The sequence below is a fragment of the Crinia signifera genome, chromosome 8 (genome assembly GCF_055691185.1).
Source record: "Crinia signifera chromosome 8, ASM5569118v1, whole genome shotgun sequence".
NCBI classification, from domain to species: domain Eukaryota; kingdom Metazoa; phylum Chordata; class Amphibia; order Anura; family Myobatrachidae; genus Crinia; species Crinia signifera.
In genome coordinates, this window is record NC_139224.1 from 10477969 (window position 1) to 10502266 (window position 24298).

The 24298-nt window shown below is 44.9% G+C and overlaps 1 protein-coding gene across 1 annotated transcript in view; it reads right to left on the minus strand.

Annotated features, from left to right (window-relative positions):
* GRM7 (glutamate metabotropic receptor 7) overlaps positions 1-24298 on the minus strand; it is a 345665-nt gene that overhangs the window by 92214 nt on the left and 229153 nt on the right. The window contains exon 8 of the mRNA XM_083155738.1: positions 17769-18701. Coding sequence (XP_083011864.1) covers positions 17769-18701 — 933 coding nt within the window. The remainder of the gene's footprint in view (positions 1-17768; positions 18702-24298) is intronic.

Genomic DNA, 24298 nt, shown 5'->3' on the forward strand with positions numbered 1-24298 from the left:
TGTGAGTGTGTGTGTGTGTGTGTCAGGGAATTTAGACTGTGTACTTTAATGGGCCAGGGGCTGATGTGAGTGATACATGATCTATATAGGAAGAGGAAGAAGAAAAGGAAGAAGTGCATCAGAAGAAGAAGAAAAGAAACATAAAAAGGAGAGAGAAGAATAAAAAGAAGAGGAGCTTTAGGGGGGAAAAGAGGAAGAAGAAGAAGAGGAGCAAGAGAATAAAGAGAAAGAAGAGGAGGAGGAGGAAGAAGAAAAAGGAGGAGGAGGAGGAGGAAGAAGAAGAAGATAAAGAAGAGGAGGAGGAAGAAGAAAGGGTGGAAAAGAGGAGGAGGAGAAAGAAGACGAGGAGGAAGGAGAAGAAGAAGAGGAAGAAGAAGAGGAGGAGGAGACTTAGGAAAAAGAAAAAGAGGAGGAAGAAGAAGAAGAGAGGAGGAGGAAGAAGAAGAAGAAGAGGAAGAAGAGGAAGAAGAAGAAGAGGATGAAGAAGAGGAAGAAGCTGAAGAAGAAGACAAAGAGGAAGAGAAGGAGGAAGAATTTAGGCAATGCCCATTTTTTTACAGGTAAATGTAGTGGCTGATTAAATGTACATCAGAGAGGGCACTTCCTATCCCCGGTCAGACGGCGCGTTCCTTGTGCGCGCAGGTCCAGCTGTCCATGTGAAATCCGTCCGTTCACATCTGTTACTCCCTGAGCACGTAGCTGCATAATGCACAACAGGTAATTGGAATGATGGGCAGGACTCTGCTCTGGGCACTGTCTTTTCAAAGCTGTTAATTAACCAAACTACATATTCACATTAAAGGATTATTACAGCAAATGTGCAAACATGCAGTTATGGCCATGCGCTGTCTCATGAATACTAACGAGCAGCAACGATGGCCTGGGATCCTGCTTCATGGAGGGGAGGTGCAATGCGGAGAAGGAACCGAAATGTGCAGCTTCTTAAAGTCATTATTCTACAACAAGAGGAGATCATGGATATATATATATATATATATATATATATACACACACAGTATATACACATACACACAAAGATGTCTATGTACACAATGCAATTGAATGGCTAGAGAACTTGTGCCACATACACAGTAATACATAGGCAGCAGCATACTGGAACACCCGGGTGTCACAGCTCAGCCTAGTGCAGTTCCTGGTTCACTGACCAATGGAATCACGCTGGTGGCTGGGCCCAGGCAGCCTGGATAATAAGGTCCAGCCGTCACGTTACCATGTTAGTGACCACTATCTGGCTGCGGGAACTATTGATGGATGTGACATCATGGGGGTCATTCAGACCTGATCGCACTGCCTCAAATTCACAGCGGCCAGCATTCAGTTGAGCCTCCTCCCGCTAAAGTGAAAACCCGCCTCAGTGTGCTGGCTCTTTGTATGGATGTGTATGGCTCCAAATCTATTCACAGCCGTGCAAATATGTCCAAATCCCATCACAACAGGCTCACCACCTGATGGTTTATACACTGGGCCCCAGTCATCAAGGCGCCAGAGACCATTCGCCATGGGAAAAGGCCTCAGATGACATCACACACCATCGCCGAACACGATCAGGCACTCCCAGCAATTTCCCAGACGCTCCCAGCATTTTCCTCTAGGCACGCCTATATTTTTCTTAGCACTCCCACTAAACAGCCAGTTAACAGCCCCAAACGCCTACTTCCTGTCAATCAACCGATAGATTGGAATTCTAAGCAACAGTAATACATTTGAACGTGGTAAAATAATCAGGTATCCTGGGAGGTGACTTATAAGAGAATATATATATATATATATATATATATATATATATGTGTGTGTGTGTGTGCTGGCAGAGGGATGCTAAGCCGGTAAGTGATGGAAGGTTGGTCGGTTGTTAGCGAAATGCACAGAAATAAGGGGGAAAGCGATGGGCAGCAATTCGCAGCATCCCCAGCAGAAGATGAAGGCGTCCATATCTCTGTAACAGAGCGCCGCATAGATGTTATCACAGCAAACGCTCAGCGCTGGGGACGTAAAATCCTGTTTTCATCCCAGGGTCTGGCCAGAGATCAGCTCTGAAACACCTGCAGATTTAATCAATGTTACAGCCCTGTTTATTACAGCTCAGAGTTACAGCAACAACTGGCGAATCGCGGGCACAGCCAAAACACAGCGACCATGCTGCAATACATAAAAAGCAGCATATACATATAGTTAGAGATGGAAACAAAAGGCCACCCTATCCCAAATCTGTCATTCTGTTAATGAATTGCCATCATGACATCTCCTGGCTGAGGATTCCCACACTTTACAGTAAAGAATCCTTCCCCATTCCAATGGTCTAACCATATGTATATTGTTAACAGTGTGTGACCCCCATCTCCTCTGTATGACCCCTTCTCCTCTGTGTGACCCTTGGCCCCAAACAATTAGTCAAACAAGTCATCCAGGGACATCCGGGGAGACTCCAAATTTCAGAGTGAGTCTCCCTGCTGCCACTAAAGTGGCGAATCCCCAATATTCAGCTGGCAGACCATGATCTGGGCAGGACATGCGTCTTGTGATTAGTGCCACAGGGGTGAGGGCAACATGACATGATTTGTAATGAAGGGGTTTATTAGGAGTCCTGCACTAAAGACAAGTTATGGTGAGACACTGAATAGACGGTCGGAACGGAGGGAACCCCAGGGTATCAGGTAAGTGTGCAGTGCACCACCGGTAGTGCCATTTACAGATCACACAGAAGTTAACAGGAAAAAGTCAAAGAAATGAACAAATATATATATTACTGCAAAACTTGTCGACCTTTCTACATGTCAATCATTGTCATGTGGACTGACTGCTTGTGTTGACCTTTTAACCATGTCAACCATATGGGGCGCTGATGATCTAGAGTAGACCCTCCCTGTCAGCCATGCGTATACTAGTATATCTACCCCAACATGTAAGGAAGCACCGAAATTATCTTAGAAAATGAGTTGATTAGTGTATTACACATGATTATTAATACACAATAATTACATTAACATTGTTATAGTGACTAATATCTTAGTTGTCTTCAACTAGCCCTAAAAGTCCAGTGGTAAGTCTAGTCGATAGATCGATAGATAAATAGATAGATAGATAGATAGATAGATAGATATGACATAGATAGATAGATAGATAGATAGATATATATGACATAGATAGATAGATATAACATGGATAGATAGATAGATATAACATGGATAGATAGATAGATAGATAGATAGATAGATAGATAGATAGATAGATAGATATAACATGGATAGATAGATAGATATAACATGGATAGATAGATAGATAGATAGATAGATAGATAGATCGATAGATAGATATGACATGGATAGATAAATAAATAGATAGATAGATAAATAGATATATAGATATGACATGGATAGATAGATAGATAGACATGACATAGATAAATAGATAGATAGATAGATAGATAGATAGATAGATAGATAGATAAATAGATAGATAGATATGACATAGACAGATATATAGATATGACATAGATAGATAGATATGATAGATAGATAGATAGATATAACATGGATAGATAGATAGATCGATAGATAGATAGATAGATAGATATGACATGGATAGATAAATAGATAGATAGATAGATAAATAGATAGATAGATATGACATGGATAGATAGATAGATAGATAAATAGATAGATATGACATGGATAGATAGATAGATAGATAGATAGATAGATAGACATGACATAGATAAATACATAGATAGATAGATAAATAGATAGATAGATAGATATGACATAGATAGATATATAGATATGACATAGATAGATAGATATGATAGATAGATAGATAGATAGATAGATATGACATAGATGGATAGATAGATAGATATGACATAGATAGATAGATATGATAGATAGATATATAGATAGATAGATATGACACAGATAGATATATAGATATGACATAGATAGATAGATAGATAGATATGACATAGATGGATAGATAGATAGATAGATAGATAGATATGACATAGATAGATAGATATGATAGATAGATAGATAGATATGACATAGATAGATAGATATGACATAGATAGATAGATAGATAGATATGACATAGATAGATAAATAGATAGATAGATATGACGTAGATAGATAGATAGATATGACATAGATAGATAGATAGATAGATAGATATGACATAGATAGATAGATAGATAGATATGACATAGATAGATAGATAGATAGATATGACATAGATAGATAGATAGATAGATAGATAGATATGACATAGATAGATAGATAGATAGATAGATAGATAGATAGATAGATATGGAGGTACTCTTTACTTAGATGGGCGCCAGCGATTGAAATCGCGGTCGTCGGGGGTAAAAAGCGCGGTCATCGCGGGCATCGCGGGTAAATCGGGATGGCCGCGATGCCCGCGATGACCGCGATTTTTCCATAGGGAACAATGTTAAAAAGGCTGATTGACCGCGATTTTACTGTTAAATGCCTCAATGGACCCGATTTGGCCATAGGAATCAATGTTAAATGGGCCACAGAGCCCAAATAGGCACAATTAACCCTTAAATGTCCCCCCCAATTTTTAACGCCACCCCACGATCCACGCCAACCCGAAGCGTGGCGAGCGGAGCGAGCCCGCGAGGGGCGGCGGTACGCGTCCTCCGACCTTTTCATGCCCTACTATCCACTAGGGCGTGGAGTGAGAATATAATAGTGTGGCGAGCGCAGCGAGCCACCGAGCCCGAAGCGTGGCGAGCGCAGCGAGCCCCGCGAGGGGACGCGGATACCTTCACAGTTATACGCGTCCCCTCGCGGGCTTCACAGGTGTCCGTGGCGACGCCGACACCTGTGAAGCCCGCGAGGGGACGCGTCTACTTGTGAAGGTATCCGCGTCCCCTCGCGGGGCTCGCTGCGCTCGCCGCGCTTCGGGCTCGGTGGCTCGCTGCGCTCGCCACACTATTCTATTCTCACTCCACGCCCTAGTGGATAGTAGGGCATGAAAAGGTCGGAGGACGCGTACCGCCGCCCCTCGCGGGCTCGCTGCGCTCGCCACGCTTCGGGATGGCGTGGATCGTGGGTTGGCGTTAAAAATTTGGGGGGACATTTAAGGCTTAATGGGCTCTGTGGCCCATTTAACATTGATTCCTATGGCCAAATCGGGTCCATTGAGCCATTTAACAGTAAAATCGGGTCCATCGCGCCTTTTAACATTGATTCCTATGGTAAATCGGGAGCATCGCGTCGCGGGCATCGCGGGTACATTTATGGCCGGCCGCGACGCGACCGACACGATTTCCATGTTTAACATGGGTTTCAATGGGAAATCACGGGCATCGCGTCGGTCGCGTCGCGGCCAGACATAAATGTACCCGCGATGACCGCGACGGGCGCCCAACTAAGTAAAGAGTACCGATATGGATAATATATCAGTATACTTCTACCATTGTTATTGGTGAGTTTACATTACACTTAGCAAGCAGCGATTCTGACACTAGCTGCTGCGTGTTATTGGTTGTGAATACACTGCAGCTCTCCCCATTGTACAGTATATAGATGGCTGAATATACGCTGTACGTGGGTGCTGTACTATCACCGTCTGCTTCGCCATATGCACGGCATTTGGGTTTAGCCTACATAGAATGTGGAATCTGAACCTGTGACAGTAAATACAGGATACATTTGGGATATTCCAGACATAGATGCTCTGACTACAGATAAATGATGGCGTCTTTACCATAAGAACGGACAGACGGAAACCTCCTTGTTTTACATTACTCACATTTACAACAGGACATCGGATGGCTATGGTGTGTGGACGGGAAGTTCGATGATTTTACAGTACTCCTGCGCTGATAGTATTTAGGGGCAAAATGTATTAATATTGGGTTTTCGAACCAATAGTTATAAACAGAGTGATACAGTACATATTATTCCTATAGATGCCCATACACGTGCCAATTCCGGCACCGCGATGTGTGCTTTGAGATGCGCGCTCCCGCAGCATCTCATCGCACAGTACAAAAAGTATGTGCTGCACATACACTTTGTACTTGCTTTTTATCGCATTGCATTGCATGCACAAGGCATGCACAAGGCATGAGATGCGATGCGATAAGCTCAAAACGTACCGCCGAATCGGCACGTGTATAGGCACCTTATAGTATATCCCTTAAGTCTCATTTACACTAGTGCAGCAGTGGCCAAACTGGTCCTCAACATCTACCAACAGTCCATGTTTTCCAGACCACCTGTGGATGTATAGTAGGAATGAATGCAGCACGTTTGAAAATGTGACAGTTAGTAATGGCTACACCTGTGCACCAGCTAGGTGGTCTGGTAATGTTATAGTTAGTAATGGCTGCACCTGTGCACCAGCTAGGAGGTCTGGGAAATGTGACCATTAGAAATGACTGCACCTGTGCACCAGTTAGGTGGTCTGGTAATGTGATAATAATGATTACACCTGTGCACCAGCTAGGTGGTCTGATAATGTGACAGTAATGACTGCACCTGTGCACCAGTTAGGTGATCTGGGAAATGAGACAGTAATGACTATACCTGTGCACCAGCTAGGTGGTCTGGGAAATGTGACAGCAATGACTGCACCTGTGCACCAGTTAGGTGATCTGGGAAATGTGACAGTAATGACTACACCTGTGCACCAGCTAGGTGGTCTGGGAAATGTGAAAGTTAGTAATGACTGTACCTGTGCACCAGCTAGGTGGTCTGGTAATGTGATAGTAATGAACGCACCTGTGCACCAGCTAGGTGGTCTGGGAAATGTGACACTAATGACTACACATGTGCACCAGCTAGGTGGTCTGGGAAATGTGACCGTTAGTAATGACTGCGCCTTTGCACCAGCTAGGTGGTCTGGTAATGTGACAGTAATGACTGCACCTGTGCCCCAGCTAGGTGGTCTGGGAAGTGTGGCCATTAGTAATGAACGCACCTGTGCACCAGCTAGGTGGTCTGGGAAATGTGACAGTAATGATTACACCTGTGCACCAGCTAGGTGGTCTGGTAATGTGAAGTAATGACTACACCTGTGCACCAGCTAGGTGGTCTGGGAAATGTGACCATTAGTAATGACTATACCTGTGCCCCAGCTTGGTGGTCTGGGACATGTGACAGTAATGACTACACCTGTGCATCAGCTAGGTGGTCTGGGAAATGTGACCATTAGTAATGACTACACCTGTGCACCAGCTAGGTGGTCTGGAAACTGTGACCGTTTGTAATGACTGCACCTGTGCACCAGCTAGCTGGTCTGGGAAATGGGACAGTAATGACTGCACCTGTGCCCCAGCTAGGAAGTATGGAAATGTGACAGTTAGTAAGTTAGTCAGTTAGTGTGTACACTAAATATCGTTAACGATGCGCACACCCACGCATCGTTAACAAACCCTCCCTTCTGCTAAACATGCAGCTCAATTTGGCTATATAGACAAATGACCGGCATGTACAGTGGGTCCTGGTGACATCACTGACCGATATTGTTTACCAATAACATTCAGTGTGTACACTCAATATTGGCCACCTGACATCAGTTGTGGATAGTGTATATGGGGCTTAAGGTGCCCATACACGTTACAATTATTGTATACAATATTGTATACAATATCGCATCTCATCCGATCTCGGTTTTGCGATGACATCAGATGAGATGAGATCTAGTACAAAAAGTACGTGCTGCACATACTTTTTGTACTAGATCTCATCTCATCTGATGTCATCGCAAAACCGAGATCGGATGAGATGCGATATTGTATACAATATTGTATACAATAATTGTAACGTGTATGGGCACCTTTAGAATTACCACTGCTAACTGTCAGTCAGTCTGTACTGTAGGCCATGTTCCAGAAGCAACTGTCCCTAGAGTCAGCACAATGTTTTGCCATATTATAAATAACCATCGCTGTTCCCGACCCAATGAAAATGTTTTTTTCCATTCAATACCAAACTGCATTTTTCCTTCCAGTCACCGTTCCGACACTGCACACATCATCCTGCTGGAAGGAGGAACTTAGATGGCATTTCAATGGTTTTACATTCTAGAAGAACCTCTGGTGTCGATCTCTAGTGTCTGTCTCCAGGTGGCGGACATTTTTGGGATGCCCACTGCAAATGGTACAACTATGTAATTATTACCATCTGGTGGCCATATGCCATTGGAGTAAATTGCAATTACAACATTCGCCACCACTATTAGATGCCCCTTTCCGATGGCCGACCTTACTCAAAGTAGAGGATAATCATTTTTCATTTCAAATATGGCTGCCACCGGTGGCAAATACTTTTCTTAACATTTTCAATAAATGCCAGCAAACTCTGCACAGACGCACTGTCATTGACTAGTGTCTGTGTAACTTTGTCAGGTAACATTCCGAGGGCAACTGCAATGGAATCCCAGGAAAAGGGATCTGGCCCAGGACTGAAGCAGATGTTTGAGGCTATTGAGGTGATAGCCTGAAACGTCTATTCTGCAGGTCGAATGCTGACTCCAGCACCGTCTCAGAGGCTCAAAACTCCGGGCCAGATTTAATGATTAAATGCAGCTCGCAGTTCGAGAGCTAGTGACCCATTTAATCATGTCATTACAGCAAGAGATATTCTCCGGCGATTCACCAAGACCAGACAATGATAATGAGATAATAATGTCTGTACAAAGACCCATCCTGCATCCTATAGATTGTAAGCCTGCGAGCAGGGCCCTCCTACCTTTTTGACTGTCTGTAACTACCCAGATTGTTTTATTACTGTAAAGCGTAATGGAATTTGCTGCGTTATATAAGAAACTGTTAAATTAATTGTTCTGTTCAAAACGGATAATGAAACTGGAGATAGAACTGAGAAAATGTACAGTAGCATACAGCTGCCTATGGGGCACCTACCAACCTACCTACTACTGCCACCTTCTGGGAGCTCCCGGAGCGGAGTTCCAAGTGTGAGCTTCTGGGGGACACAGTGCAACCTATCATCATACCTCCCAACAGTCCCGATTTTAGCGGGACAGTCCCGATTTTCAGGGCCTGTCCCGCTGTCCCACCCGCGGGCAGCAGTGTCCCGCGGTGAGGGGGGGCTGTTGGGAGTCCCCCCTGTCGGCTGCTAAGCAGCGGGGAATAAACGCTGTGCGCATGCGCACAGCGTCTATTCCCGCAGCCAGGGGGCTGGGGGCATGGCTGGAGGCTCACAGAGCCTCTGGGTCATGCCCCCATAGCGGCAAAATGGGGGCATGGCCTCACGGAGGGAGCCGCAAGTATAGACCACGCCCCCGAAATTAGGCCACTCCTCGGCAGAAGTTGGGAGGTATGTATCATCCCCATTTGTCAAGCAAGAAATAGCTGTATGCAGCTCCACCAACCACTGTACTGGGAAATTTGGCTACATCGAGGAGGTTGTGCTACTCTCCTCAATAAAACTGTAAGTTTCCCGGACAGTAGTCATAGGACCTTATTCTGGTAGAATTTGCAGCCTTGCAAGTCCCCCAGCCGCTCAGAAAACCACAATTAACATTGGTTTAGTTTATTAGAAGCTTCAAAGCTGGGAACGGAACTGAAATGCAATCTAATGCTAATGCTTTATGTTATTGTGTGTGTGTGTGTGTGTGTGTGTGTGTGTGTGTGTGTGTGTTTCTCTAAATAGTCATTTTGCATTTGCCATTTTGAATGACTATTAAGTTTTAATTATAAGCAATAAGTGAGACAAATGTTTAACATTAACTTGTCTTGTGTTCAAGGTCATCTATCTCTGAGTGTACTTTGTGTATGGTATAATATGTATAGTCTACATTCTGTATTGTCAGATTCAATAGGAATAATTATAACACGCAGTAAAACTTTTTTAATTGAAAGATGCAAAATAAATCAAAGACTAATAACTTTCAATTGCTAATGTTAGGAAGAATTAAACATGGCTGATTAAGGCTTCTAATACACAGCTATGTTTCATAGTCTTACTATAATAAGTAGGCTTCTATTTTTTTTCATTAAAATATGAATGCAAAAAAACTATATTAATTAAAACCCACCAAAAAACTAAATATAAATAAAATCCATCACGTATATGGCTCGGAAACTAAATGACTTTTCACTGATCACGACAGCAATTATCTGTCAGAGGATCTTACATTTCTCGGCAAGAAGTTCTGTGTATTGGATTCTGATTGGTTCCCACAATAACATGTGCTGAAAAACGTCTTTGTTTTGCGCATCGTAAGCAGAGAACGGGCTGCAGAGATACCAAACTCATATAATGGGGGAAATTTACTAAGATCCGCAGTACGAACGGGATCAGCCGCAATTGTCTGGAAATATGGCTTAAGAACTCGGCAAATAAATAATTGAAAAAAAATGAGTATGACCAGCAGTGTTCCTTCTAAGCTGTGCGCACGTGCGCGTACACACAACTCGACGAGCGTGCGCACAGACATTACAACAGAACGCACAGTGTTTTTGCAGTTGTGGACTCAATTAATGTGTGTTCCACCCATTAACTACATTGTGTGCTGTGTTTTGAATGTTTAAATGTTTAATACAGTATCATTTTGAAGTAAAGTTAACACAAATGCTGAACGTCATTTTCCAGTTATATATAAGTGACGCACAAAAATTTAAATTTCCTTCCAAAGTTGCACAAACAAAATCTTTTGCCGCACACAGTCTTCGTAAAATTAGAGGGAACATTGATGACCAGCTTTGGGCTCTTTGAGCTGATGCTGGTTCCAGAAATACAGGGGATTAAATGAATAGGGCCCCCCTGTGTAGTACTGGTCCTGGTTACAAAATACGGGGGATAAATAGACTAAGGCTCCTCCCATATTTTTATAACCAGCAGTGGTGTAATGCCACAGCCGGAGGAGACTTTTTACACAAGCTCCCCCAGTCAAAGCATTCTTAGAGTGGCTGGTCAGCGCGGGTGCCCAATAAAGGGGGTACCCCCCAGGCCACTCTCAGCCAGGGCTGATGCCCTGGGATATCCCCAACAATCTTGGGCAGTTGGTGCCGGTTTGATAGTAAAAGTGTAAAAAATCAGAATAAAGTTGTAGTTCTTGCGGCTGAGTGCTCTCCATGGTTTGTTCATTCCTACACCGAATTTGGCTAAACTTGCCATTTGTAAAAAGGGCACATCAACCGAATTAGTCTGTTTGTAAATTTGCCGGCTGCCGGGTCCCGGCTGTGCTTGCTATTGAATGGGTTCAAATGGGTGCGTTCATACCCATTCGATCTTAGTATATTTCCCCAGGTATGAAAATGGCAGTACACCAGGGCCACGTATTCTAAGCCTGCCACCAGCACAACCCCCCCCCCCCCCCCCCAGCTGTCTCTCCCTCTCAGCAATCCTGTCAACCTTCACTGTCAACATTAAATTTAGTGTTTAGGTTCGTCTGAAGGAAGGAAGCTACTGTCATCATCATCAACAACAACTCCTGAACCTGCCCACGGTTTGTGTAGGTTGCAAGCATTGTGAATTTTATAATTCATGTCAATCAAAGCGAGATTCATTTCTCATCTCAACAATCTTAGCCTTCATCTCTCCTACTGTGCTGCATCGGCATTTCTCTCTCTGCCAATCCACAAATGCGAACGCCCTTGGACACTTGGTTTGCATGTGCGCAGTGGGAGTCGTCAAGACTTTTCTTGCAACACTGCGTCCCTCTTTAAATCAGTCCCCCAGGCGGCTTTGAGTCATAAGAGGTGGTTTCTATAGACTGCCAGGAAAGCCACAAGTTTAGGTTCCATAACTGTCTTAACGGTTAATTTCTGTATCTGAGCTATAACCGAACCTTCTTCAGCTCGTCAACCAACAAAGGTCCCTATTTTGTAATAGTGGGAGTAATAGTGTTGACCCGATGCCATCGATGGTAGATGGCTTTAAACCATTGGATACAGCCATCGATATTATAACAAATGCAGCTAGCCCCAGATGGTGAACCACTCACTATTTGTCACAGACCATCGATGCCTGCTATTATCATCAATGGTTGATGACCATCAGTCCATACTCAGGGTGGTGGCAACAGAAGAGTGGGATGCAAGCCATGTAGAATGGGAGAGGGGGGTACGTTTAGATGGCAGGTGCAGCAGGAGGCAAGTATAGCCTTTAAAGGGCAACTATCTAGGGGCAAATGCTTCCAGAGGGCAATGGTGCATTTTTTCACAGGAAGTGAGAGCATACACATTGTCAATGGGAAGTGGCCTGAACGCAGTCTTCAAACAACGCCTGGCTGCTGCAAGCACATCGCACCTTTGCGGGTGGGAATTTATTTGGTCTGGTATGGCATTGAGGGGTTAAGGCGGATGGCATTCTGAGCTGTCATTGAACAGGTGATGTTTAACCTTCAGGGACGGCGTGGACAGGTCATTATCGGCACAGTGACTGCTCTCCTTAGCGATACCCACAACTTATTACTCCAGCGTGTTAAATTGTAAGAGACAAAATGCACCAGAAAATTGCTCTGATAAATGACTGATATTTAGTTGCTTTGGTCTAATAGCAGTCATTTCAATGTGGCTGCTGGAAACACACTTTAGAATAGAGGCCTTTTAAGTGAGGGTTCAGGAGTTGAATGACTAAGGTAGAAGAATCATTTATTTTTCTGATTACTGTTATGTGTCTGGCCTGGAGGGGCTGGGTATGATGTCTGCCAGTACGTACGTGAGTATATTATATATATATATATATATATATATATATATATATATATATATATATATATATATATATAATTCTTTGCTGCCAGACTTAGGGTCTCTTCCTATCTAGTGTTGATTCTTCTAGCACCCTTCATCTTCCAAAACCCATTCAGTTTCCCCGCCCGGGGTGTTGCTCGGTGCTGTTGTGTTCTAGCACAGTGTGGTCTGTATTTCAGCACTGAAATCCAGACCAGACATGTGCTAGATGCCCCCCAGCAGAGAGTACCAAAGACAAACCAGGAAGGGATAAGGAGCTTCATGGGTTTTGTAAGACGCAGGGCGCTTCTAATTTTCTCAATTTAAACATATTTTGCAAACACAAGAGGAGAACCTAGATGACATCCTACAGAAGATGCACAATCACACAGACAGTCGGTGTGAAATACTTGCTATATATATATATATATATATATATATATATATATATATATATATATGCCAAACGTCGGAGTATTCTGTATCTGCAAGTAAACAGCCGCGGTTCACGGCATTAATTCCGTATTGCGGTTACAAATGAGTCACTCGGTCCTCAGAGCTGGACTAAATAACCAGCTATGAAGGTTCCTGTGTGTTTTTGGAGAACAAAATAAAAATCAATACATGTAATACAGGATTGTTCAGAACCTACTCGCAAGGAGCTTAGTTGGGTAACATCCGACTCCTCGCCGTGACACCGTGCCGATCAATTCACCAGCCCCGTTCACCGTCTGCAAATGCTAATTGCACACAACCGCCCCCCCCCCCCCATGCCCGCTTTGCTCTGCCCCCCCCCTCCGCTGCTAATTTCTGCAGTCTTCATTTTCTTTGAAACAAATGCCAGGTCCCTTTCTCCTAATCAGAATGATTTAGCAGCTAAAAAGTCCATTCTATTCCACTGACAGCGTGCACCCATTTATCACGCTGACAAGGTAAAATTGAAACAGATGCACCAATGGGTCTAATGGTTGAACTGATTCTTATTGATCCGGTGCCACTATATCTAATTAATAGTCTACCAACTATCTGCTAAGGACTGTTCTATAGCGGGATACATGGTAGAGGATGTTTCCTTTATCTAGCGAGGCTTTTCTGTGGCATGTTCAAAGACAGCCTCCGTGCATAATTTATAGCTACAAAGAAGCCTGATTAATTAATGGAGGAGAAGGTGGCCGATGGTGAGGGGCTGCCTGCCAAGCCGATCTGGGAGACAAACAGCAGCACATTTTTGAAAACCCATTAGCCAAATAGATCTGTAACGGGGATCCTAGGGGGGCTGCTAAGGCAAAATATTTGTTTGTTATGGGGTATTACAGATAACAGCTTTGCAACCAGCCAATCAGATCTCTCTATTACAGAGGGAAGATGTAAGTGGTGCAGTTTAACAATATCTAGCATTTGCATCCAATGTTGTGCAATGGGCCTGATTCATGTGTGCAAGGCAAGATAGCAAACAACTTGGTAAAACCATGCTGCGCTGCAGGGGGGAAGATGTAACGTTTGCAGAGAGTTTCAAACTAAAATCGGTACTTGTGTATTATCACGGCGCCCACGATGTTGATCATACTGCATCGCATCGCATGCAATACAACGGCATGCGATGCATGCGATGCGATCAGATGCGATTTTTAATTGTACAAGCACCCTGATGGGTGCTTACAATGCTAAATGCACCCTCCTTGTCAACGCCACCCCCACTATCAACACCAACCCAAAGTGTCGCGAGCGTAGCGAGACCGCGAGGGGTGGCGGTACGCGTCCTCTGACCTTTTCATACCCCCACCATCCACGTCGGCGTGGAATTGATTTTAGATAGTGTATTCCGCGTCCGCTCGCCACGCTTCGGGCTCGGTGAACTTTCTAAAATCAACTCCATGCCGACGTGGATGGTGCGGGTATGAAAAGGTCGGAGGACGCATACCGCCGCCCCTCGCGGGCTCGCTGCGCTTGCCACGCTTTGGTTTGGTGTTTTTTTTAGTACCCTAAAATCTAACCTGCAATGAAATGATAAAGCTGTAGTGTCTACATACAAAAGCAGAATGTATTTACACTGCACAGAAAATGTAGAAATGTATTAGCTCCCCTGCAAATAGGGTCTGATTCAGATCTCTTCGCCGGTGAACAGGTAAACTCCGCATGCGGCCCGCCTGCCTGCCGACCAAATGCCCCCCCCCCAGTGCCCGAATCTCCGGTTTTGCACACGAATACATCTCCTCGCATGTGGCCAAATGGAGCCTTCGCTATTGAAATCATCAATGGTTTATGGCCGACGTCGAATACTTTTGCCATAGATGTGGGAGAACCGATGGCAAAGAAGAACCGATGTTTCCTCTTTTTTTTTTTTTTCAAGGTGCTGGGACACGGAGCATAGCTCCACCCCCGACATCGGAAGTCCTACCCCCGAGTTCTGATTGTCCCACAGGCCATTCAGTCATATATAATGGATGACCATCGATAGCTAAAACTCTCTATGGTTATCCATCAAATAGTTTACTACTATCGATAGCTGGGTGCAGAATCACCATCGATGTCAACCATTGATGGCGTTTGCACCGATGGCCACCCATACTTCCTTTTCAGATGGCCGTAGATCGGCGAAAGGGGGCGGGCACTAACATCATGTGAAGTCAGCCATCTGCCTTATGCAGCCACAAACTCTTCTTATCAATCCAACTCTATATGTCTCACATATGTCCCTCTCCACACGGCTGTATCATACCTGCAGAGGTGTCTCCGATAGAGAAGAGGGTTCTGGGTATTCCCCGCAGCTGCTCACACCTGCCACTCCCAACAGGTAAGAGCACAGCACACTGGTAAGTCCCGCTGAACACATGACTGGCTCTCTGCGCAGAACGCTGCAAAGGCCCTGCAGAGTGAGGTGTGCAGTGCACTGAAGCTCTCTACCTGGACACCAGCAGGTGGATGAGGACTGATGTGGGGTGTACTAGGACTTACGGTACTTGTGTAGTTTCACGGCGCCGCCGCGCGCACACTCTGTGTATGAAACTTGGCAGCTTGCCAGACGCTCTGTTTAACTGTGCGCGTGCCGCTCTAGCTGTTCTCAGCGCAGCGCGTGGCTGCTTTCCTTATGCCTCTTACAGCCTCTCCGTGTGGTCCGGACCGTTCCGGTTTGTATTACACCCCCGGACCAAGCAGGGAGGCTGTATTCTTCTCCTCTCCCTGGTGACAGGTATCACAGCAGCCCCACCGGATGGGACACCCCCAGCAATGCACCCCCCCCCCCCCCGGACCGGGTCCCAGATTTTACCCATACCCCTTCTAACTCTCATTTCAGAGACTGATAGATAAATGACAGCTAGAGGCATGTTGGTTGTTTTTGTTAATTTTTCCATTTTATCACCGAGACTTGATACATCCCCCCCCCCGGGCCAGTCCGTCAGTAACACAACTGAATGATAGATAAGAGCCCTCTCGCTCTGTGTGGAAGGTGCTAATGGACAGCACTGTAAATGAACGGCGTTTAGTGCAGAAATAATACAAATCCCAATAGTGAAACAAGGTGACGTCCGCTGCTCAGATCCTTTTATCACATAACGGGAGGTTTTGTCCTAACATTTTAGTGAATCATACACCGGCGTCCCTCACTGCGCAGTGCCGCAGAGCGTCACCGGACAATGATTTCTCGCATGACAAAGGAACGGCACACTCAGTTTAATGGAGCGGGGAAGCTACTGAGACGCAACTGCAGAAATATCACCGAAACACCGGAACAAAAATAATCTATTATAAATAAATAAATAATCGGTTTTAAAAGGTCATCTAAGTCATCCAGCAAGACCACGAACACACCTGAGCAGCAAGGATAGAGGAGGGGAACAGATCCAGAATGATGAGACTGAACCGGACCAACAGAACATAATGATTTTTTTTCTTTAGAACCTGGACAACCAGCGAAGGTTTTGTATCCTAAAACAGTGGTTCCGAAAATTCTGTAGTCAAGACACCCATCAGAACTATTTTCAAGGCATCCCTGGGGCAAACGTTAATTTTAAGAGATTCTGAAAAAAGAAACCGACCCATTTAAAATTACGTAAATAGGTCATCCTTAGGGTCAGCTATGGTGTGAGGGATAGGATTGGCTAACGGTATGTCTGTCCACATTTTCTGATTTGCTGCCACAAGCAATGTCGCTTTCCCATCATCCATGAATAATTAGATTTGTCAACCAACTCGGTACCCTCTGAGAGTGCCACAGCACCCAGTCTGGGAACCACTGACCTATAGGGAAACTGGTATTTATACACCTTGCTTGTGTTCTGCTGTAATGTCCCAGCTGCTAGAATGTACCGCACTTGTTTCCAGGTAGGATTAACGCCATATAAGTTCTTTGAGATGTTATGGGTGATTTATGATGACTGTACTAATGCCCATGGGCATTAGAACAGACATTCGGCCCTGCCAGGGAGGTGTAGCCATGGCCCATTTTAGAAAAACTGTGAAATTGTACAGTAGTACTTTAGGGCTCCATCCAAAAGTTGCAGAGGTGGGATGAAGGGCAAGACAAAATTCAAATAAGATGAGCCACTCCAACTGGTGCTGAAAATCGCCGTCCGAGACTCACTGGCAGTTGGTGTGACTCCCTTATATAAATTTTGGACCCCACCTCTGGATCCGCCACTGCTTTACAAAACTGACTTATATTTACTTTTTATTTTTTTAAGCAAACTTATTCCCAATCTCATATTGCTAATGGCTGTCCAACTAAATATGCCCATGCTGGTAAAACAGATCTATTAGTGTCCAGATAACCTTCTAAATGTCTATGAAAGAACCTAATAGACCAAGGCATGTCTATCATCCCATCATACCTTGCCACAGTTTTATTATTAGGGAATGCTAAAACTATTGCAAAGCATGTTGGGATGTGTAGTTTCACAACAGTTTCACAACAGCTGGAGGCCCAAAGTTTGGACATGCCTGTAATAGACAAAAGAGCAAAAGAAACCTGTAAATGTGAGAGACAAAAGAGCACAAGAAACCTGTAAATGTGAGAAATAAAAGAACACAGTTATAAATACCACATGCTCAGGAGAATTGCCGCTGTCTCAGGAGAAGCACTTACTTTTTCTGCTGACTGTGATGTTCCAAAAAATATTGGAATGAAAGCCAACCAAACGATGCAGGTTGTATACATGGTAAAACCTATAGGCTTGGCTTCGTTGAAATTCTCCGGCACGCCCCTCGTCTTGATGGCGTACACAGTGCATGTAACCATAAGAAGGATGCTGTATCCCAAGGAGCAAATGATTTGTAGATCCGTAATGTCACATTTCAGGACACCCCGCCGATGTTCCGGATCCACCATGTCCGAACCATAGTCAATGATAATGTTGGGAGGGTTCACCCCAAACCAGATAAAAACTCCCAGAAGTTGGATCGATATCAAACTGGAGGTGATGGCCAGCTGTGAGGTGGGGCTGATAAGTCGAGGTGCGGTCACCGACTTTTTCCCTTGCTCAAAGATCCTGTAGATCCGATTTGTTTTGGTCAGAAGGGCGGCATAGCTGATGCACATTCCCAAGCCCAGGAATATGCGTCGGAAGGAGCACACAGCCAAGTCTGGCTTGGCTATCATGAGGAACGTGATGATGTAGCAGAGGAAGATGCCAGTTAGGAGGACATAGCTGAGTTCCCTCCCCGACGCCCGCACTATGGGGGTGTCGTTGTACCGTATGAAGGTCGCCATAACAAAGATGGTAGCAATGATACCGAGCATAGCAAGAAAGACTGGGATCACGGCCCAGGGCGAGTGCCACTCCAGTTTGATGATGGGGATGGGGTCGCAGCCGGTGCGGTTCTGATTGGGCCGCATGTTGAATGGACATCGGAAGCAGGTGAACTCGTCCATCAGGTATTTGTAGCCATCGCATGGGTCGCACTGCCAGCAGCAAGGCATGCCCTTCGCGATCTTCTTCCTCTCGCCGAGTTTGCAGGGCAAGCTGCAGACAGAGGGCGGAATCTCGTGCATTCCTCTCGTCCATTTCATGTCTTCAATCTGTGGGAATGAAGGAGAGAAGGTGAAAGGGAACCTAGAACTGGCGCATTATTAGGAGATCACGAATAATAAGGATAGACACGTTCAATAACTATATTTATACAGAAACATCAAATTTCCTATACAGGAATGTCCGACATTGGCTGGACAAAGTGGACCATTCTTTGAACCTGTAGCCTTTGGTGCTTTCTCCGGCAATCATGCTTTGGGGGAGATCTATCAAATCCTGGACAGAGATAAAGTACCAACAATTGCCATGTTACAGGCTGCATTTTCAAAATGGCAGTTGGGAGCTGATTAGTCAGGGTTCGATCTCTCTCCAAGCTTTGATAAATCTCACCCTGTATCTGCGAAGGTGTTTCTAAGCTGCCCTATACGAGAATGCCTATGTTTTGCCTGAACCATTGTCACGTTGTACGTACATTGTTGGGAACAGTGGGGATATTAACACTGTTGTAGGTTTTTCTAAGCATCATTCAACTCTTATTCATATAGCGCACATATATTCCCTGCATCAGTGGAGCTTACAATCTATATTCCCTACCACATGTACAGGCGCATACAATTATTCTATGGCTCATTTTGTTGGGACACAATTAACCAAACCAGTATATTTTCGGATTGTGGAAGGAAGCCGGAGCACCCGGAGGAAACCCAGGCAAGTACGGGGAGAATATACAAACTCCGCACAGTTAGGGCCATGGTGGGAATCGAACCCATGACCTCAGCGCTGTGAGGCAGTAATGCTAACTATTACACCATCCGTACTGCCCAGTGGCTGAGCCAAAATCACTGAGCAGATGAAAAAATCACCCCATAAGCATGGACTGCGTGCATCCAAACCAGAGAACCTTAGTTCTACACCCAACAACTTACTAATTACTTGACCTAATGAAACGTAGATGCTCAGCTCATTATCTCGATCATTCGCCTCCATATTTCCATCCTTAATCTATAATCTAGATTCTATAATCTCCACCCCCATGGACTTGTCACCTACCTCCAGTTTGAGCGCTGTGACATCCCATCAAAGGACTCTACCATTAGGCAGCTGCCTAGGGGCTCCATAATCGGGGGGGGGGGGGTCTACCACAAAATATAGGATGACTATGAATGGGTATTCTTGTTGAGCTTAATACCAACTTCTAAGACGCCACCGCCACACGTTCACCTGAGTTCTGGACTGGCGTGTAGGTGGTTGGTGGTGGGAACAGTTTTTGCCTAGGGTGTCGAAAAACCTTGCACCGGCCCTGCCTAGTTGGTATTCCCCACTATTCTTCCCTTACATCTTCGGTCCCCTGCTCTGAACCCCTCCAACACTCTGTGTGGCTCAATCTCCCACCCCCTTCGCTGGATCTCACAGCTTTACTAGTTCGGAGATGTGACAGCGTACAGATAACTCATTTACCCGAACGCTCTGCGCCCAGAGATAGCAGCTACACAGGCCCGCAATTATAGAGACTTCTTTCACTTGCCTTGTTACAATATACCCAGATAGCTTTATACCGGCGGTGGCACAAAGATTTGCAACTCTTCTCTCACCTCTGGCTGTAAAAAAAGCTAATGAAATGCAAGCCGGCTGATAAGCCGCGTGGAAAGGAGAGATTAGGAGACGCATTCACACTTGGAAGCATTGCATAAAAATATGTGTTGTCAAGGATATAATTGGCGCCCAACGCCAACCTTTCGCTGGGATTGAAATGCTACCTATAAAGAAGTTCTATGCACACGTCTGTCCGTCCTGTCACATCAGAGGGTCTTAGGCATAGTGGGAATGTACAATTCCGCTCATCACGATGCCTCTTCCAGAACTGAGTGACAATGGCGGAATGGAAAGCTTGGAGCGCCTGAATAGGAAAAGAGACGTGTGGAAATTGTTTACACTACAAAGCTTCTGGTTTTCAGTTTTTTTTTCCACCCTGAAAGAAGTGTTCCATGCAGAACGGGAAACAAGAATCGGAGATGTCCGCTAGGGACAATCATGGTTTGGCAGATATCAAAGCCGCTCAGTAAAAACATGGAAGAGGCCCCATAAATCTGACCCACGTGCTCATACAGAAGGAGATACTGTATGCTGGTGGAACCAGCAATCTCCCGTTACAGACAAACCCCCATAATGGCCTTTGTAGGGAAGTCTTGGGAAGTCATAAAATGGATCGTTTACCGTCATTTATTTGTAGTTATTGGTTGGGTCCTCTCATCATGGAAATCTTCCTGGGGCTACTTTCTTCCAGCTTGGTGGAACTCTGGGTCAAAAAAAGATTTTATTTATGGGAAGACTTTTTATTATATCTGGTTCCACTTCCTATCAGCTCTCGCTCTCTACTGTATAAAGACTCAGGTGCTGCGGGTGGATCCATTCAAGCTTCGTTATTGAGTTAATTTCATATGACGTGGATAATAGGATTATATCAAGATCCGATTTGGGAACAGAAAGTGTTTGACTTTTCATATAACGCTTAAAGATACAGAATGGACCCTCTGTGATGTGTATCGCTGTAGTATTTTTTGGAGGATTCGGTAAAAACCAGAATGGTCTGGACCCAGAAGAACATCGGAGTGGGCAAGTTAGCAGGTGTCCTGTCCTGGGGGGGTGGGGGGGGGGTGTCTGTGACAGATACCACCAGGGAGGTGGGAAGGGAGAGATCACCATCTCCCTGTGTGGTCCTTATCCTTCTGGTTATTATCCCATTCTTGGACCATACGGGGAGACTGTAATGTCTTTCTCCCACTACAAGCTCCAGAATGCTACAGGGAGCCAGTGTGGCGTTGCAGGGTCTGGACCCATAGTCATTTCTATAACGGGTGCAAAAACGCTCCCATAGTCACCTTCTCGGAGTCCCAGATAAGATGCTGCAACCGCTGCAAACATCAACGCCAAAATGGCCACCGCACATAGTCAGGCAGTAAAGTTAGTCTCCAGAACATGGTGGCCACCATGGTTCCAGAGTCCTGGGTATGAGCATTAGACTCTGGCATAATGCCAGAATCTACAGAACAGTGGGAAGTAGGGGGTCCACCAAGAGTCTGTACATGGCCTCTCCTATGTTAAAACAGCCCCTATCCGTTCCAGTCCGGTGTTTACCCAATCCCTTTATTTAATCCTATGTATTATGAATCTACAGAAGTACGCATGAAGGGTAAACATTTATAAAACCCGATTTATTTAGGTGACAAGTGCTAATGTCCTGGCTGAGTACAGCATAAAGTAAAGTATCTGTTGTACACATGAGAGCAGACTATGAGGGGTAGTCCGTGTAGGATTAGATGGTCCTTGTCCTTTCTCTGCTCTGACCTTATTATCTTGGACGCTGGCAGTTACTGATCTACACACTTACATCCATTTGCATCTGACCTTCATGTGTTCATGAGAGATCTGATAATCCAGGTTTTACATGTCACAGCCAGCGTTTGGCCTTTGTCACCAGACACTCTGTCCCATCAAGGCTTCTGTAATGGATGAGGATGGGATGGACTCCTAAGCCACTCTATTATCCCTTCTCCTATGCACAGCTATAACCTGTAATGAGCTGAGTTAGACTAATGACATCCACTGTGCAGGTCAATAACCGACAGAGAAAGGTCCCTTCCTCGCACCTCCCATTCACGACAGCCGACCATTGACCAAAACAAATAGACCATTCAAGTGAAAGCTCTTGAGTGTGATGGATTGAGGTCTACAGTAGAGAGTGAGACTCACTGTATCATACGGTCAATAGATATTAGACGCCACTCATGGCCCAAATCATGAACTCCCTGGGACTTGTTGACGGTGATCAGAGTGACCAATAAACCTAATCACATGTGGAAGCATCGGATATTTCGCCTTTCTGCGTTATTATACCATACAAGTTCGCTTTATACATTTTGTGCACCCATTTGTAGTATTTTGGCCTGTCATGGGTGCAATGGTAAAGATTTTATCATGTTTTTTATTTTTTTAAATCTTTTTATTAAAGTTTTTTATCATCATGTTTTTCTTTTTATCTACTGGGATAAAAAGGGTCTAATGGGAACAGGAACCGACTGTGGTCAAGATTCAAAGTGGCATGACGCCAGTCATGGGGGTGGGTTGGCCTCGCAGCACCCCCTGGGCAACTAAATGGAGCGCTGGGAGACAGAGTCACTTGGCCAGTATTTCTGTTCCCCACAGGAAAAATTCATGCCGCCTTTCTATATGCCATGTCAACCTTTTTTGCACATGTCGACCTTTTTCCAGTGTCCTCATTGTACATGTCAACCGTTTCTCGACCTTGTGCGTGTCGTCATTTTAGCTGCTCCCGCAACATTCAGTTTATAACGTGTTCTACAACAGGAAATCATCTCTGTTCTTGTGCGAGCCGCATGGAGCGAAACCACCGTGCGACAAGACTTAACGCTCTCTTCCCCAGGCCATGGGCTTCTCAGCCGCAGATAGCAGGAGCTCAGCTCATCGCACAGTCTCTCTTATCCCAGGCCCCTGATTAAACCTGACAAACAGTCCCCAGTGCTAGGATAATGAAATTTCCAACAAAGCCAGAGACTTGCTTTACAGATCTACAGGGAAACAGAGGGCCTTGGCCTGCGCAGCGGGGGAACGCGACAGAGAAGCTCCTCTCTGCGTCTGATGAGCCTTATAATGGGAAAAAAACCTTGCAATGATTTGGTTTATTATCGTACACCATACAACATCCATTACTCTATGCCGGCCTGTCTGAGCCCAGGAACGGGCGGGAGAATTAGCACCAGGCGGCGGTTCTGCAGACACTTCTGTAATGATTTCCCATTAATTGGCCCGGTAATAAATCTGCCACTGGCCGGACTGCTCTTGATAAGGGATTTAATATTGAACGACATTATCATAGCCACAAATTAAAATGTTTCATTTTTCCCGGTTGCAAATCCGAACAACGCAAGAGATTTACCGGATCGCCCAGTAAGAATCTTTATTAAATCAATGAGGGTAGTTTCCTTCCATAAATCCGATGCAGTTTGAGAAATGCAGCAATTGAATCGGCAAACTGCGCACGCTGGACGTATTTACTCTCCGCAGAGTCTCGTGTTTGCGATTCCTAATCAGATTCCTTAGAAATGTACTTTGGCCTAATCTTTTAGAAAATGTACAGTGATGTCATAGGTAAGGCGTCTTTAAGATTGGCTCCTTGCAGAAAGGTTGTTTGATCGTGACCTTGCAAAATGTGAGTTAACAAATAAAAAAGAGAATGACTTCTTATCTGCTCGATTCCTCCAGTATATTTGCCTTGCTGCATCTGTTTAATGGGTACAGTATGTAATCAAAGTGTTGACATTAAGAATGTCGGTATTGGACAATGTGAATCTTGATAGGAACATTGAGGGTTATTCAGACTTGCGCACTCTTCGTAGCATGAATGCGCAAGGTCACCCTGTGATAAAATCCAGTCTTTTTAATGTGTGGCCATTCGCAAACAGGAAGTCAACATAAAGGGGTGGTAACTGGCCGTTTTCTGGGAGCTTGTAAGGGAAAACGCAGAATTTTTCCCGATCAGCCTGTTTCTATGGCACGGGATGAGTAAGTCCCAGCCTGCGCACAGAATGCACACACTGGGAAATCATTTGATGTTGAGCGGCTGTTTGCC